Source organism: Salmo salar, chromosome 09 (assembly GCF_965601325.2).
Source record: "Salmo salar chromosome 09, fSalSal1, whole genome shotgun sequence".
In the NCBI taxonomy this organism is placed as follows: Eukaryota; Metazoa; Chordata; class Actinopteri; order Salmoniformes; family Salmonidae; genus Salmo; species Salmo salar.
Window position 1 is genome coordinate 6928369 of NC_138299.1, and position 18928 is coordinate 6947296.

Consider the following 18928-nt stretch of genomic DNA (forward strand, 5'->3'; position numbering starts at 1 on the left):
TTAAGAACTAATTCTTATTTACAATGACGGCCTACCCTGACCAAACCTATACCCGACAATGCTGGACCAATTGTGCACTGCCTTATTGGATCAATCAATTAATGTGCATGCAAAAACACATATTGAAAAAAAATATAATAAATCTACCTACAATAGAGGATGCTGGGTAATATGATAATGATGAGAGTGGTTTTTGAGAGTGTGTGTGTGATGATTGTACCAAACATTTTCATACTTTATTCCCAATGCTGCCTGTTCCACCTGTCTATGCCTTGTTGTGCATCCCAAAAGGCACCCTATTTTCTATATAGTGCACTACTTTTGACCAGAGTGCTATGTGCCCAGGTCAAAAGTAGTGAAAGTGAATAGGGTGCTATTTGGAAAGCAACCTTGTCTGACTGAGTGGGATTCTTCGTGTCTCATTCTTCCACTGTTGTAGTGTGGGAAGAGCCACTCTGGCTAATTGCGCTCTCAGGGTGGCGCTTTTTAGCAGACCATGTAGCTTCTTAAATGAAGGAGAATGAAGGAGAACAGAGGAAGCAATGCTAGATGCTAGAGAATGGTGTATTGACTGACTCAGAGCATAATGGCTGCCTGTGAGTGTGTCTATGAGAAAGAGTGTGTGTGAGCATGTGTGTTTATGTGTATGAGTGAGAGAGTCAGAGTGTGAGCATGTGTGTATTCATGCGTGTGTAAACCATGGCCATGGCTATGAACTGTCATCCAAACATTGAGCTGTTTGCAGTGAGTATTATCTGTGACTAGCTGTCTATAAGCATCGAGTCACACTATACTAACTGCTATAGTCCCTGTTCGAGTGGTTGAAACTTGAGCTCCAATTTGGGGTATACGGGCTAAACAATGGACGATTCCTCAGCTATGTTGTTGGATGCTAGTCAATTGTTGTTCTACCGTAACATATTCCACATTGGTGCCTCGTGCTTTGAGACTAAAAGCTCAGCTTTGACAGTGGAATATGTGTTTTTTGGTGTTTTTAACCTGTGTAAAATTGTGTGTGTGTGTGGTGTGTGTGTGTGTGTGTGTGTGTGTGTTGGTTCTTCTATCCTTGTGTGGACCTAAAATCCCCCAAAGTCTCTACAAGGATAGTAGAAAAGGAACAATTCTCACTTGTTGTGACATGTTCCACATCCCCGTGAGGACAAAGGCTATTTTAAACACAGGGGTTAGGTTTAAGGTTATGGTTCAAATTAAAGTTAGAGTTAGAATTAGGGTAAGGGGTTAGTGGTTAGGTTTAGGAGTTATGGTTACGGGTTAAGGTTCAAGGTTAGGGAAAAAGGATTTTGAATGGAAATAAATGTTAGGTCCCTATGAGGATAGAAGAACAAAGTGTGTGTGTGTGTGTGTGTGTGTGCTCAAGGATAAACATATCACATGGAACATGTGTTTGGTTATGTACTTGGTATGTTCTATTATTTTATCCTTGCTCTACTCTGTGTGTTATTTTGAGACTGTGTTAGTGTGTGTGCACATACTTGTGTGTATGTTTCACAGATGTCAACTGCATTATCCTTGCTCTTTCCAATGGGATGTGATAACTGAGCATGTATATGTTTGTGTGTAGGCCCATGCCTGTGAGTCTGTATCCATGAGCAGTTCTATGGGTTGTAGGGAATTTGAAGTGTTAACGTGTGTATGCATGGTGTATAAGCTGTGTGTTACTCTCATACATACAATACCTGTGTGTAGAGCAGCTCATACACCCCAAAAAACGATGTGTTAAAAACAACCCAATTTGGGTTATATGGTAACTCGGCTCTGGGTAAATATTGGACAGAACACACACTGGGTTATTTTTACCCAGCCAGTTGGGTTGTTTGAATTACCCAAAATGGGTTAATTTAACATCAGCTGGGTTTTTATTCACTTTTTTTTTTTAATGTAATACAAATTTTATTTTCAGGAGGAGTGGCCTATTAGAGGCTTGGGTTTCAGATAATTATTTTTGGCCACCAGTGGGAGTAAATGTCGTTCCTGTTCATCAAGTTAACACTTAAAGCAGCCATTTCAACTGCTCATACATTTTATTTACTTATTACTCTTCCATTTTTTTAAGTCATGCCACTCTCTGTCCTTGACCTTTCCTAAATAAGTCTATATAACACACTGTTGGTGTTAGAATCTGAATATAACAAACAGAACTGGAGTTATAACCAGTTTTAGGAGGGCATGTCATTTAAAAAAAAAAAATGTTTTCTCCCAACAGTAGGACCGACTCCGCTCCTTCCGACAGTTGAAAGTGCAGTGCCCAGCTGATGATCACCCCGATAATTTCCTTAAATCTGAACCGAAACTATTAAGTAAAGTATGATGGGGAGAATGGGTCAGTTCATGAGCGAGGGTAAGCGAACGATGCATAATATGATGCATAATTATGTAAACTCCAATTGTGAATTAAGAACAAGGCGGGCCATTGTTTTAATCCATTCTAATTATAGGCCTAATCTTAAAATGGTATGTACCCTGGATCAGTCCACCGTAACAAAGCAATCTTATCAGTTTACTCTGACCCTAGTTGGAGAAGTTGGCTAAACAGTGAGAGTGTGTGTAATTGTACATGCTGAGCAGCTTTCAATATCTGGGAAAATATCCGCAGCAGGAGAGTGTTGTAGAATGTGGTGATGAGGCTTGTGGAACCTTACATTGGCAAGGGGAGAAATGTCACCATGCATAACTTCTTCACTTCACTGTCATTGGCAAACAAGTTGCTTGCAAAGAAAACAAGTCTGGCCGACACCATGAACAAAGTGAGAAGGGAGCTCAATCCCTATTCGCAAAATAAGGCACATGCACAGCTATTGTTCTCCACAACAGTCCTGAAGAATGACAACAGGACACAACAAAGAGAAAACCGAATACTATTACAGACTACAACCAAGCAAAGATATGTGTGTGACAAGCAAGTGAAAGTTACAAACACTGTAAAATATTTGGACATGGGTTAACAGCTAAATGAAATCTAACTGATGCTATTGTGTGAAGATGCACACAGGTATGAACTGACAACAATTTACTATTTTTTTGACTGCTGTCATATCAACACTTAAGCATATTATAATGCCACTATTGCTTTTGTGCCGAGTTTCACTATTTATCAAGGCCAAGTGGTGCTTATAATGATGTTTAGGCTACTGATGTTTTCATAATTTGACCGCATGTCTTTTGACCGTGCTTGGTGGTTGTGGTATTTTTTTTATGTATTTTGTCATTATAAAAATAAGGTGCTACCATGTTCGAACATGTATGCTTTCTGTTTCATAGTTCTAACAAAGGCACTCCACTAATAAAATTAATTGAACACTTTAATGTTTTTTTTTTTTGTTTTTACATATAGCCTACAGTAACATAAACAAATGAAAAGGCTATTGTGTTATTTGAAATAAAATAAAAATCATTCTAACGTTACCCAAGGCCTTCATAAACACAACCAAATGATTATATTTGTGAAAGCTTATATGAAATATAGAATATAGCATGTTGCAATCAGAAAGTTAGTTAGCTTGAAAGGGGGTCCATCAAGGCCCAAGTTTGAAAAGACAGGCTGAGTGGTGTTAATGGTCCCAAACACTCATTCTGATTCCCTTGTAAAATAGCGTTTTGAGACTAAAATATACCCCATAATATTTTTTTGGGGGGATAGAAATGCTCACACTTTTTTCAAAAAGTACTTTTTCTCTCATGGATAACTACCAGGAAGTTTCAAACGACAAGTTCAGTGGGTGGGGAGCTTATATTAATTTGCTTGCCTTGACTGACAGCTCTCTACATACACTTAGGTTGGAGTCATTAAAACTTGTTTTTCAACCACTCCACAAATTTCTTGTTAATTAACAAACTATAGTTTTGGCAAGTCGGTTAGGACATCTACTTTGTGCATGACACAAGTCCTTTTTCCAACAATTGTTTACAGACAGATTATTTCACTTATAATTCACTGTATCACAATTCCAGTGGGTCAGAAGTTTACATACACTAAGTTGACTGTGCCTTTAAACAACTTGAAAATTCCAGAAAATTATGTAATGGCTTTAGAAACTTCTGATAGGCTAATTGACATCATTTTAGTCAATGGGAGGTGTACCTGTGGATGAATTTCAAGGCCTACCTTCAAACTCAGTGCCTCTTTGCTTGACATCATGGGAAAATCAAAAGAAACCAGCCAAGACCATCCTTGGGAGCAATTTCTAAATGCCTGAAGGTACCACGTTCATCTGTACAAACAATAGTATGCAAGTATAAACACCATGGGACCACACAGCCATCATACCGCTCAGGAAGGAGACACATTCTGTCTCCTGGACATGAACACTTTTTTTTACCCCCCTTTTCTCCCCAATTTCATGGTATCCAATTGTTAGTCGTTACTGTCTTGTCTCATCGCTACAACTCCCGCACGGACTCGGGAGAGGCGAAGGTCGAGAGCCATGCGTCCTCCAAAACACAACCCAACCAAGCCGCACTGTTTCTTAACACAGCGCGCATCCAAGCCAGCCGCACCAATGTGTCGGAGGAAACACCGTACACCTAGCGACCTGATCAGCGTGCACTGCGCCCGGCCCGCCACAGGAGTTGCTAGTGCGCGATGAGACAAGGATATCCCTACCGGCCAAACCCTCCCTAACCCAGACAACACTAGGCCAATTGTGCGCAGCCCCATGGGCATCCCCGTCGCTGCCGGCTGCGACAGAGCCTGGGCTCAAACCCAGAGTCTCTGGTGGCACAGCTGGCACTGCAATGCAGTGCCTTAGACCACTGCGCCACCCGGGAGGCCCAGATGAATGTACTTTTGTGCGAAAAGTGCAAATCAATCCCAGAACAAAAGCAAAGGACCTTGTGAAGATGCTGGAGAAAACAGGTACAAAAGTATCCGTATCCACAGTAAAAATGAGTCCTATATCGACATAAGCTGAAAGACGGCTCAGCAAGGAAGAAGCCACTGCTCCAAAACCACCATAAAAAAGCCAGACTACGGTTTGCAACTTCCCATGGGGACAAAGAACATACTTTTTGGAGAAATGTTCTCTGGTCTGATGAAACAAAAATAGAACAGTTTGGCCATAATGACCATTGTTATGTTTGGAGGAAAAAGGGGGACGCTTGCAAGCTGAAGAACACCATCCCAACCGTGAAGCACGGGGGTGGCAGCATCATGTTGTGGGGGTGCTTTGCTGCAGGAGGGACTGGTGCACTTAACAAAATAGATGTCGTCATGAAGCAGGAAAATTATGTGGATATATTGAAGCAACATCTCAAGACATCAGTCAGGAAGTTAAAGCTTGGTTGCAAATGGGTCTTCCAAATGGACAATGACGACAAGCATAATTCCAAAGTTGTGGCAAAATGGCTTAAGGACAACAAAGTCAAGGTATTGGAGTGGCCATCACAAAGCCCTGACCTCAATCCTATAGAAAATTTGTGGGCAGAACTGAAAAAGTGTGTGTGAGCAAGGAGGCCTACACACCTGACTCAGTTACACCAGATCTGTCAGGAGGAATGGGCCAAAATTCATCAAACTTATTGTGGGAAGTTTGTGGAAGGCTACCCAAAACGTTTGACCCAAGTTAATCCGTTTAATGGCAATGCTACCAAATACTAATTGACTGTATGTAAACTTCTGACCCACTGGGAATGTGATGAAAGAAATAAAAGCTGAAATAAATCATTCTCTCTACTATTATTCTGACATTTCACATTCTTAAATAAAGGTTATCTTGTGCTACACAGAGATAAATAACATGCATTTTTCTAAATTAATCTAATCGGTTGGTAGTTACTTATTGCACCCATTACTGAGATGTTCCCGTATAGATGGTTTAGGCAGTGTCATAAAAATAAAAAATAAATCCACATTCATTCTAAATGCAGGTGATTAAAAGTTATCCTATCCTAACTCTGGCTGGATTCCAATAGGAATTACATTGCAAGCCAGCATAATGTCATTTGCCAGATGTGGCCTGCAAACCAGGAGTTTCAGACCACTGTGTTGGGATGAGACTAGGCTGTCTGATTATGGTCTTATGATATATGTAATGTATTGTCATGAAGAGTTCCATTTCAATGCTAAAATATTCACCTAAAGATTCTGAGCATTGTTCCTGAAAAGTATTTTGGCTAACTACCAGGAAGTTTGAAAAGACAGGCTGAGTGGGCTGAGTGTGGTGATACACAAACCAATTCACACAACATTGAAATTGCATCAATGATTATATATAGGCTTGTTCTAAGATGGCGTAGCAGTCAGATGTCTTTGTCCTCGTCTTGTCCCATGTCCCGTGTATATATCTTTTTTCTTCGCATATCTTTTTTATATTTTTCCTAAACATCTACTTCAATATACTCTCCTGCAACCCGCCTCACCCAATGTGGTATGGATCTGCTATTTTCTAAAGTACTTTTCTTTACTTTCGAACCAGAATCCCCCAACAGAAACTAGCCAGCTAACTAGCTAGTAGTCAGCTAACCACTGCTAGCGGTCATCAGCTAACCTCTAGCTCGGAAATCTCTCGCCAGTTTGCACAACGCGATTCAAACCAGAGCATACCGGATTTATTTTCTCTCCATAATCCCGGATTCCTACCGCAAGCTTTGAACCTTTTCACCTGGATCATCGCAGCTGGCTAGCTGCAATCTGAGTTACTACTCCTGGCTAACGTCTCTGTCCCGAAGCAAGCACCAATTAGTGTGGAGCTAGCCTATGCTAGGCCCATCTCCTGGCTAGCTGAAAAGGTCCATCAGCCACTCCTTGTGCTACAATACCTATTTTGCCAATTGGCCTGGACCCCTTTCACAACATGAAGCCCTGCTAATCCATCACGACTGGACTACCGACGTAATCTGCCAGAGGGATCTTTTTGCAACAGGCCCCTCCCTCGCGACGTCCCCTGAATGCCCATCTGCTAGCCTGCTAGCCGTGGCCCGCTAGCTGTCTGGAGCATATCGGACTGTTAGCTGAATAGGTCCATAGGCCAATTTTCTTTGGCCACTATACCTATTTTACCAATTGGACTGGGCATCTTTACTACACGGAACCCTACTAATCTATCACAGCGAGGCTCCGCACGAGGAGGCTACAACAGACTTCTTCCGTCGCGAAGTACCTCTAAGACCCTTCTGCTAGCTTGCTAGCCCCGGCCTGCTAGCTGTCTGAATCGCCGTGTCTCCAGCCAGCCCAACCACTCACTGGACCCCTATGATCACTTGGCTACGCATGCCTCTCCCTAATGTCAATATGCCTTGTCCATTACTGTTCTGGTTAGTGTTTGTCTTATTTCACTGTAGAGCTTATAGCCCTGCTCAATACGCCTTAGCTAACCCTTCAGTTCCACCTCCCACACATGCGGTGACATCACCTGGTTTAGATGATGTTTCTAGAGCCAATATCTCTCTCATCATCACTCTATGCTTAGGTTTACCACCATTGTATTCACATCCTACCATACCTTTGTCTGTACATTATGCCTTGAATCTATTCTATCGCGCCCAGAAACATACTCCTTTTACTCTCTGTTCCGAACGTATGAGACGACCAGTTCTTATAGCCTTTAGCCGCACCCTTATCCTACTCCCCCTCTGTACCTCTGGTGATGTAGAGGTTAATCCAGGTCCAGCAGTGCCATGCTCCACTCCCATTCCCCAGACGCTCTCATTTATTGACTTCTGTAACCGTAAAAGCCTTGGTTTCATGCATGTTAACATTAGAAGCCTCCTCCCCAAGTTTGTTTTATTCACTGCCATAGCACACTCTGCCAACCCCGATGTCATAGCCGTGTCAGAATCCTGCCTTAGGAAGACCACCAAAAACCCTGAAATGTCCATCCCTAACTATAACATTTTCCGACAAGATATAACTATCAAAGGGGGCGGAGTGGCAATCTACTGCAGAGATAGCCTGCAGAGTTCTGTCATACTATCCAGGTCTGTGCCCAAACAATTCGAGCTTCTACTTCTAAAAATCCACCTTTCCAGAAACAAGTCTCTCACCATTGCCGCTTGCTATATACCACCCTCTGCCCCCAGCTGTGCCCTGGACACCATATGTGAATTGATTGCCCCCCATCTATCTTCAGAGCTCGTGCTGCTAGGTGACCTAAACTGGGACATGCTTAACACCCCGGCCATCCTACAATCTAAGAGTGATGACCTCAATCTCACACAAATTATCAATGAACCTACCAGGTACAACCCAAAATCCCGTAAACACGGGCACCCTCATAGATATCATCCTAACCAACTTGCCCTCCAAATACACCTCTGCTGTCTTCATCCAAGATCTCAGCCATCACTGCGGTCAAACAACCACCCCTCATCACTGTCAAACACTCCCTAATACACTTCAGCGAGCAGGCCTTTCTAATCGACCTGGCCCGGGTATCCTGGAAGGATATTGACCTCATCCCGTCAGTAGAGGATGCCTGGCTGTTCTTTAAAAGTGCCTTCCTCACCATCTTAAATAAGCATGTCCTATTCAAAAAATGTAGAACCAGGAACAGATATAGCCCTTGGTTCACTCCAGACCTGACTGCAAAGGACGAGCACAAAAACATCCTGTGGCGTACTGCATTAGCATCGAATAGCCCCCGTGTTATGCAACTTTTCAGTGAAGTTAGGAACCAATATACACAAGCATTTAGGGAAGCTAAGGCTAGCTTTTTCAAACAGAAATTTGCATCCTGTAGCACAAACTCAAAAAAGTTCTGGGACACTGCAAAGTCCATGGAGAATAACAGCACCTCCTCCCAGCTGCCCACTGCACTGAGGCTAGGAAACACTGTCACAACCGATAAATCCACGATAATTGAGATTTTCAATGAGCATTTTTCTACGGCTGGCCATGCTTTCCACCTGCCTACCCCGGTCAACTACCCTGCACCACCCACAGCAACACGCCCAAGCCTTCCCCATTTCTCCTTCACCCAAATCCAGATAGCTGATGTTCTGAAAGACCTGCAAAATCAGGACCCCTACAAATCAGCCGGGCTAGACAATCTGGACCCTCTCTTTCTAAAATGCTCAGCTGAAATTGTTGCAACCCCTATTACTAGCCTGTTCAATCTCTCTTTTGTATCGTCTGAGATCCCCAAAGATTGGAAAGCTGCCGCGCTCATCCCCCTCTTCAAAGAGGGAGACACTCTAGACCCAAACTGCTACAGATCTACTCTATATCTATCCTACCCTGCCTTTCAAAGGTCTTTGAAAGCCAAGTTAACAAACAGATCACCGACCATTTTGAATCCCACTGTACCTTCTCCGCTATGCACTCTGGCTTCCGAGTTGGTCATGGGTGCACCTCAGCCATGCTCAAGGTTCTAAACGATATCATAACTGCCATCGATAAGAGACAATACTGTGCAGCCGTATTCATCGACCTAGCCAAGGCTTTCGACTCTGTCAATCACCGTATTCTTGTCGGCAGACTCAACAGCCTTGGTTTAGCAAATGACAGCCTCGCCTGGTTCACCAACTACTTCTCTGATAGAGTTTAGTGTGTCAAATCGGAGGGCCTGTTGTCTGGACCTCTGACAGTCTCTATGGGATTGCCACAGGGTTCAATTCTCAGGCCGACTCTCTTCTCTGTATACATCAATGATGTCGCTCTTGCTGCTGGTGATTCTCTGATCCACCTATGACGACACCATTCTGTATACCTCTGGCCCCTCTTTGGACACTGTGCTAACTAACCTCCAGATGAGATTCAATGCCATACAACTCTCCTTCCATGGCCTCCAACTGCTCTTAAATGCAAGTAAAACTAAATGCATGCTCTTCAACCGATCGCTTCCCGCACCTGCCCGCCCGTCCAGCATCACTACTCTGGACGGTTCTGACTTAGAGAATGTGGACATCTACAAATACATAGGTGTCTGGTTAGACGGTAAACTCTCCTTCCAGACTCACATTAAGCATCTCCCATCCAAAATTAAATCTAGAATCGGCTTCCTATTTCGCAACAAAGCATCCTTCACTAACACTGCCAATCATACCCTTGTAAAACTGACTATCCTATCAATCCTCAACTTCGGTGATGTGATTTACAAATTAGCCTCCAACACTCTACTGAACAAATTGGATGCAGTCTATTACAGTGCATCTGTTTTGTCACCAAAGCCCCATATCCTCTCTGGGCTAGGCGGGACGAATTCGTCCCACCTACGTAACAGCCAGTTGAAGCCTGTGGCGCGATTTTCAAAACCTTAAAAATCCTATTACTTCAATTTCTCAAACATATGACTATTTTTCAAGCTAGCATATAATGTCACAAAAACCCAGAAGACAGCTAAATGCAGCACTAACCTTTGATGATCTTCATCAGATGACAACCCTAGGACATTATGTTATACAATACATGCATGTTTTGTTCAATCAAGTTCATATTTATATAAAAAAACAGCTTTTTACATTAGCATGTGACATTCAGAACTAGCATACCCCCCGCAAACTTCCGGGGAATTTGCTAACATTTTACTAAATTACTCACGATAAACGTTCACAAAAAGCATAACAATTATTTTAAGAATTATAGATACAGACCTCCTCTATGCACTCGATATGTCCGGTTTTAAAATAGCTTTTTGGTGAAAGCACATTTTGCAATATTCTAAGTACATAGCCCAGGCATCACGGGCTAGCTATTTAGACACCCGGCAAGTTTAGCACTCACCATAATCATATTTACTATTATAAAAGTTTGATTACCTTTTGTTGTCTTCGTCAGAATGCACTCCCAGGACTACTACTTCAATATCAAATGTTGGTTTGGTCCAAAATAATCTATCGTTATATCCGAATAGCGGCGTTTTGTTCGTGCATCCGAGACACTATCTGAAATGGTAAATCAGGGTCGTGCGCATGGCGCAATTCGTGACCAAAAAAAATCTAAATATTCCATTACCGTACTTCGAAGCATGTCAACCGCTGTTTAAAATCCATTTTTATGCCATTTTTCTCGTAAAAAAGCGATAATATTCCGACCGGGAATGTCCATTTAGCTAAACAGAGGAAAGTAAACAAAGCTTTCGGTCGACGCGGGCACGAGCCTGAGTCTCACAGTACTGTAACCAGCCACTACCCAAACGCGCTACTTTTTTTCAGCCAGAGCCTGCAAAGCCACGATTCAGCTTTTTACCTTCTTCTGAGACCCTATGGCAGCCGTAGGAAGTGTCACGGAACAGCTAAGATCCTCACTCTTCAATAAACAGAGACAAGAAGAACGACACCTTGTCAGACAGGCCACTTCCTGAATGAAACCTTCTCACATTTTTGCCTGCCAAATGAGTTCTGTTATACTCACAGACACCATTCAAACAGTTTTAGAAACTTTAGGGTGTTTTCTATCCATATGTAATACGTATATGCATATTCTAGTTACTGGGTAGGAGTGGTAACCAGATTAAATCGGGTACGTTTTTTATCCGGCGGTGTAAATACTGCCCCCTAGCCCTAACAGGATATACTACCCACCCCTGCGACCTGTATGCTCTCGTTGGCTGGCCCTCGCTTCATACTCGTCGCCAAACCCACTGGCTCCAGGTCATCTACAAGTCTTTGCTAGGTAAAACCCCGCCTTATCTCAGTTCACTGGTCACCATAGCGTCACCCACCCACAGCACACACTCCAGCAGGTATATTTCACTGGTCACCCCCAAAGCCAATTCCTCCTTTGGCCGCCTTTCCTTCCAGTTCTCTGCTGCCAATGACTGGAACGAACTTAAAAAATTGCTGAATCTGGAGACTCATATCTCCCTCACTATCTTCACGCACCAGCTGTCAGAGCAGCTCGCAGATCGTTGCACCTGTACATAGCCCATCTGTAAATAGCTCACCCAACTACCTCATCCCCATACTGTATTTATTTATTTTGCTCCTTTGCACCCCAGTATCTCTACTTGCACATTCATCTTCTGCACATCTATCACTCCAGTGTTTAACCTCTTGGCGTTCCCCTAGGATAGGGGGCGCTACAGCGATTTTTTTAAAGAAATTCGTGCCCATTTTAAACGGCCTCCTACTCAAACTCAGAAGCTAGGATATGCATATAATTAATACTTGTGGATAGAAAACACCCTAACGTTTCTAAAACTGTTTGAATGGTGTCTGTGAGTATAACAGAACTCATATGGCAGTCAAAACCCCGAGACAGATGGAAACAGGAAGTGGAATTCTGAATTGCGAACTCAACTTCATCACGTTGCCTATTAATCACACCGTGAGCTATGGTTCATTGAGCGCTTCCTATTGCTTCCACTATATGTCCCCAGTCTTCACAAATTGGTTTGAGCCTTCTACTGTTAAAATTGAATGAATGAGACGCTGTGGAACGTGGTCACACGGAGAGGGCCATCACCATTATGACGCCGGCGCCCCTGGTTACCCTCCCCTTTCGAAACGTTTTGAAACACAATGCAATCGTCCCCCTCGAATCTTATTGGCTCTCTTGTTGAAAAACGCCCTGAAGATTTATGTTATACAACGTTTGACATGTTTGAACGATACCTAAATGGGGAGAAAATGCATTTTCTCGAAATGGCTGTCCCGTGGCCGACGAAGCATTTGGATCAGCCTTCAGACGCGCTAACAAGAACAAGCTCTTGGAACATAAAGGAGTCATTTTTTCGAACGAAAATACATTTGTTGTGGACCTGGGATTCTGGAAGTGCTTTCTGATGAAGACAACCAAAGGTAAGGGATTATTGACAATAGTATACAAGACTAGATGTGATATGCGATTGTTCCAAGATGGCTAGCCTATTGCTATTGCTAGCCTATTGTTCTGAGTATCGCATCCCCTTTTATCGCAATGTGTGATTACCCAGTAAAGTTATTTCTAAATCTGGCATTACAGGTGCTTTCAAGAGATATTCATCTATAAATCTTAGAATGACAATATTACATTTTAAAAATGTTTTCGAATAGTAATTTAGTAAATTGTAGCTCTGTTTCATCGGATGCATTTGAGGGAAAATAGTTAGTCAGCGTTACGCACCGATGTAAAATGCTGTTTTTATATATAAATATGAACTTTATCGAACAAAATAATGCATGTATTGTGTAACATGATGTCCTAGGTGTGTCATCTGATGAAGATTGTCAAAGGTTAGTGCTGCATTTAGCTGTTTTTTGGTTATTTGTGATGCATGTGGTTGGTCGGAAAATGGCTATGTGGCTACTTTTACGATATACTCCTCTAACATAATCTAATGTTTTGCTTTTGTTGTAAAGCCTTTTTGAAATCGGACAACGTGGTTCGATTCAGGAGAGGTGTATCTATAAAACGGTATAATTTGAATATATATATTTTTTTTAATTATTACATTTTGTTATGCTAATGCCGATATGATTTTTCGCTGGATGTCCGTCCCAGGCCGCACAGGGGTTAATTGCTATATCATAATTACCTCGCCACTGTGGCCTATTTTATTGCCTTACCTCCCTTATCTTACCTTATTTGCACACACTGTGTATATACTTCTTTTTTATCTACAGTATTATTGACTGTATGTTTGTTTATTCCATGTGTAACTCTGTTGTTGTATGTGGCGAACTGCTTTGCTTTATCTTGGCCAGGTCAGAGTTGTAAATGAGAACTTGTTCTCAACTAGCCTACCTGGTTAAATAAAGGTTAACCTCTGTGGGCTAGGTGGGACGCTTGCAGCCAGTGTAATCCCGTGGCGCGATATTCAAATACCTTAGAAATGCAAAAACTTCAATTTCTCAAACATATGACTATTTTACACCATCTTAAAGACAAGACTCTCGTTAATCTAACCACACTGTCCGATTTTAAAAAGGTTTTACAACGAAAGCAAAACATTAGATTGTCAGCAGAGTACCCAGCCAGAAATAATCAGACACCCATTTTTCAAGCTAGCATATAATGTCACATAAACCCAAACCACAGCTAAATGCAGCACTAACCTTTGATGATCTTCATCAGATGACACTCCTAGGACATTATGTTATACAATACATGCATGTTTTGTTCAATCAAGTTCATATTTATATCAAAACCAGCTTTTTACATTAGCATGTGACGTTCAGAACTAGCATCCCACCGCAAACTTCCGGTGAATTGACTAAATTACTCAAGATAAACGTTCACAAAAAACATAACAATTATTTTAAGAATTATAGATACAGAACTCCATTATGCAATCGCTATGTCCGATTTTAAAATAGCTTTTCGGCAAAAGCACATTTTGCAATATTCTGAGTAGATAGCTCGCCATCACGGGCTAGCTATTTTGACACCCACCAAGTTTGGCCCTCACCAAACTCAGATTTACTATAAGAAAAATTGGATTACCTTTGCTGTTCTTCGTCAGAATGCACTCCCAGGACTTCTACTTCAATAACAAATGTTGGTTTGGTTCAAAATAATCCATAGTTATGTTCAAATATCCTCTGTTTTGTTCGTGCGTTCAAGACACTATCCGAAGGGTGATGAAGGGTGACGCGCCCGACGCGTTTCGTGACAAAAAAATTCTAAATATTCCATTACCGTACTTCGAAGCATGTCAACCGCTGTTTAAAATCAATTTTTATGCCATTTTTCTCGTAAAAAAGTGATAATATTCTGACCGGGAAACCCTCACGATTAACGTTGACAAAATTCATAACAATTATTTAAAAAATTATAGATACAGAACTCCTTTATGCAATCGCGGTGTCAGATTTTAAAATAGCTTTTCGGTGAAAGCACATTTTGCAATATTCTGAGTAGATAGCCCGGCCATCACGGCTAGCTAATTTGACACCCACCAAGTTTGGGGCTCACTAAACTCAGATTTACTATAAGAAAAATTGGATTACCTTTGCTGTTCTTCGTCAGAATGCACTCCCAGGACTTCTACTTCAACAACAAATGTTGTTTTGGTTCGGAATAATCCATAGTTATATCCAAATAGCTCCGTTATCCGAAGGGTGACGCGCCGGCGCGTTTCGTGACAAAAAAAATCTAAATATTCCATTACCGTACTTCGAAGCATGTCAAACGCTGTTTAAAATCAATTTTTATGCGATTTTTCTCGTAAAATAGCAATAATATTCCACCCGGGCGATGTTGTATCCATTCAAAGACTGAAAGAACAAAATGGAGAATTCACATGAACACGCATCTCCAGTGTCACTGTCCCCAGGCAGGCCAGTAACAAACTCTGCTGCTGTACTTAGCCCAGAGACTGCAGACATCTCATTACACTTTCTGGCGCCTTCTGAGAGCCAATGAAAGCCTTAGAAAATGTCACATTACAGCACAGATGCTGTATATTCGATAGAGAGGCTACAGAAGGACAATAAATTGTCAGACAGGGCACTTCCTGTATGGAATCTTCTCAGGTTTTGGCCTGCCATATGAGTTCTGTTATACTCACAGACACCATTCAAACAGTTTTAGAACCTTTAGAGTGTTTCCTATCCAAATCTACTAATTATATGCATATTCTAGTTTCTGGGCAGGAGTAGTAACCAGATTAAATCGTGTATGTTTTTTATCCGGCCGTGCAAATACAGCCCCCTAGCCCCAACAGGTTAACAGACTATTTTTCTGTCGTTCCTTGCAATTATTGACTCATTAATATCACGTATCTCACACCGCTATATTAGGTTTCCCTCCTTCAATGGATAATCAGACCTATCTTTGCACCTCCGGAAGATCTGACCATCCTAGGCGTATTTAAACAGGGGACCTATATTAATGTAATCATGTCTATGACCTCCTCCCTCATAATTATATTACTATATTTCGCCATCCAATTTACGTTTTGTGCCAATGTTTACGTTTAAGGTACTCAACATTTAGCTAGTTTATATTGGTAGTGGCCGCAGATACCATGGAGTCATTTCGGACCCCTCCTCCTCCTGTTTGAATTTATACCCGATTCCTATCTTCCATTTGCACAGAATACTTGGTTGCCTTTAAAACATTTTTTTCTCTATCCAAACTTATAAAGACAGGTCACCAGCTATAAACTCCTTCCGGATATTTCCAGCGTCTAACACCCAGAGTACATTAAAATCCTCCAATTGCTCCCGCCTTCCACTCTCACATCAATCGTTTCATCATTTAATGCCAACATACAGATGTATTGCTCATTTCATCATGTAATGCAGACATACAGGTGTATTCACTCATTCATCATTTAATGTGATCATACAGGTGCTATTCCCCAAAACAATGAATAAAGCGCACTGACCTTTTTATTCGCAGCTGAGATTTCAATGTTGGTAAAATCTCGTCACTGCCTCTGTTGCATACCAGTTTGCCACCAGCCTGTAAAGAACCCTCAGCAAGGGGCCAGGTCTTTGATCTACAGATATTTCATCCGCCCGTGCACGGTTTCGGTGTCTTCCTGGACCGACATAGGTGGATTTTGAGATCCGAGCTCGAAGGACCAATTTGTTAAAATAATAATAATAATCAATAATCAATAAGCCTTGACTAATTCCCAAGGTTTGTAAGACAATGGGTTAAATAATTAGGCAAGGACTCAGCTTTCTGCAAAAGGTTCATTCGGCTTTATTCATGAGAACGTTCTGCCCAACATACACAAAACATCTATTATATACCAGGCTCATCATTTACACACACATTACACACTAAGGAGAGTTCATTGTTCATCCTCAGAACTCTCAACACCGTAAATTCTTACCCAGCTGACAGTTTATAGTACTCTGAGATTAGGGAAACCTGGAGGGTCCAAGCTAGGTCAGGTCAACCACAGTTTAACAGTTCTTTATGTTTACTTAAACACACAGACCTCCATTTCTCGCTTATCCTCGTCAATCTCATGAGATTTATACTTAACACTTTAGTTACTCTTGCTACAGGATATATATATATATATCCATGCTTCATAACATCTAATTAACAATTAGATTATTAATTAATTTACCTTTATTAGATCATTCTCTTATCACTAGGCAAGTCAGTTAAGAACAAATTCTTATTTACAATGACAGCCTACACCGGCCAATCATATCGAAGTAAACTTGGAGTCACGCGATGACATGTGTGGTCCTCCCACTACAACTCGTCAGGAAAGCATGCAGTTTGTTAGGTTACAGATGAAATCAATTTTGAAATTCACAGGGTGGTGAAAGTGCAAGGTGATGGATGAGCTTGACGCTCCTTTCCAAAAAATATTGAGGGTGTTATTCTGGTGACATTATAATGAATGCTTGGCTGCCGTTATAATGAATGCTTGGCTGCCGCAAAAAAACGAAAAATAATTCTCTCTTTTGTCCATAATAATAATCTCATCATGTAGGCTATATGTGCGCTCTAGTCAACAGCACACAGATAGCACTGTTGGTAAGAGCACACGTGCCAATACCAGAGTGCGTACACTCGCTATATAACACACATATTTTTGTGATAAAACCATCGGTAGAGTTGATAATGCAATGGAAACACATTTAACTTGTATTTTTTTATTCGGCAAATGGGAATTTAACCACAATAGGTATTTGATGTGCACTAGAGTGAAGGAAAAGCAGCATATGTGGGGAACTCCTTCAAGAGTATTGGAAAAGCATTCCAGGTGAAGCTGGTTGAGAGAATGCCAGGAGTGTGCAAAGCTGTCATCAAGGCAAATGGTGGTAATTTGAAGAATCTCAAATATAAAATATATTATGATTTGTTTAACACTTTTTTGGTTACTACATGATTCCTTATGTGTTATTTCATAGTTTTGATGTTTTCACTCTTATTCTACAATATAGAAAATAGTAAAAAATAAAGAAAAACCCTTGAATGAGTAGGTGTTCAAAACATTTTGACCAGTAGTGTGTGTATATATATATATATATATATATATAATTATTTTAAAAAAAATTGATCCTAGCCCCCATCCCCGCAGGATGCCTTTTGGTAGGCATCCTGCATCCTGTAAATACTGGACTATAAATTGAGCCATTTACTTTTTGTTCGTATTCTTATCGTTTATTATTTCTTATCGTTGTTGCATTGTTGAGAATGAACCCGCAAGTAAGCAGTTTGTTGGACGGTGTCAACCCTATGTATCCAGTACATACTACTAATAAAACATGAAACTGAAAGGTACAAAGGACGTGCAGTACCTTACAGGGTATCACTACAGTGACAAGCGTTTGTACCCCCTTAAGAACAAATCTAACCTTTTTTTCTGAGAGTCTGTGTGCTGTGTCTGAGAGAGATTACATTTATATTTATTTTGTAGATTTGCATGTGTAGGAGTGCGTGTTTGTGTGTGTGTGCGAGTGTATACACCGTGTTCAAATGACAGTGCATTAATGAATGTACCAACATGTGTAAAAGGGTATTTATGGTGTGTGTAAGAGATTGTGTAACTGTACTGTGTTTGTGCACATATGCATGTGTGTTTGTGAAGAATACTCACATGCGGTCAGTCAGGGTCTGTTACTGTTATATCTGTGTAACCAGTCAATGTTTTATGTCACACAGGGGGAGACCAAGGTGCTGAAGCTGAAGAACCTGAGGCTGAAGGACTTTGCCAACTACACGTGCCAGGTGTCCGTTCGCAACGTGTGTGAAATCCCTGATAGCTCTGTCACCTTTCTCCTCACCAACGGCACCAGTAAGTGAAGCATTTTCCTCGCTACCACTTTTCTACACCCCTCTTTCATTTTTTTGGTGTGTGTTTTTAATGAAGAGACAAGACGGTGTAGAAGGCGTGAAGTGAAGGCCTGAAGTGAGTAGAAGACAAAGCAGTCGAGTTCATCTGACTCTGGGGATGTAGATTAAGGGCTTCATTGCCAAAATCCCAAACAATTTATTCAACCACTAGACCACCCCATACCACACCTCTCTCTACTTAAATCTCCCCTTTTCTCTGTGTGAATCCATCCCTCACTTGCTCATCCCTTGTCTCGCTAAATCTCACTCCACCTCACTCTCCTCCCCCCTCCCGTCTTTCAT

The 18928-nt window shown here is 41.5% G+C and overlaps 1 protein-coding gene across 1 annotated transcript in view; it reads left to right on the forward strand.

Annotated features, from left to right (window-relative positions):
• Positions 1-18928, forward strand: part of LOC106610595 (MAM domain-containing glycosylphosphatidylinositol anchor protein 1) — a 357350-nt gene that overhangs the window by 166176 nt on the left and 172246 nt on the right. Inside the window, exon 5 of the mRNA XM_082956545.1 lies at positions 18455-18587. Coding sequence (XP_082812671.1) covers positions 18455-18587 — 133 coding nt within the window. The remainder of the gene's footprint in view (positions 1-18454; positions 18588-18928) is intronic.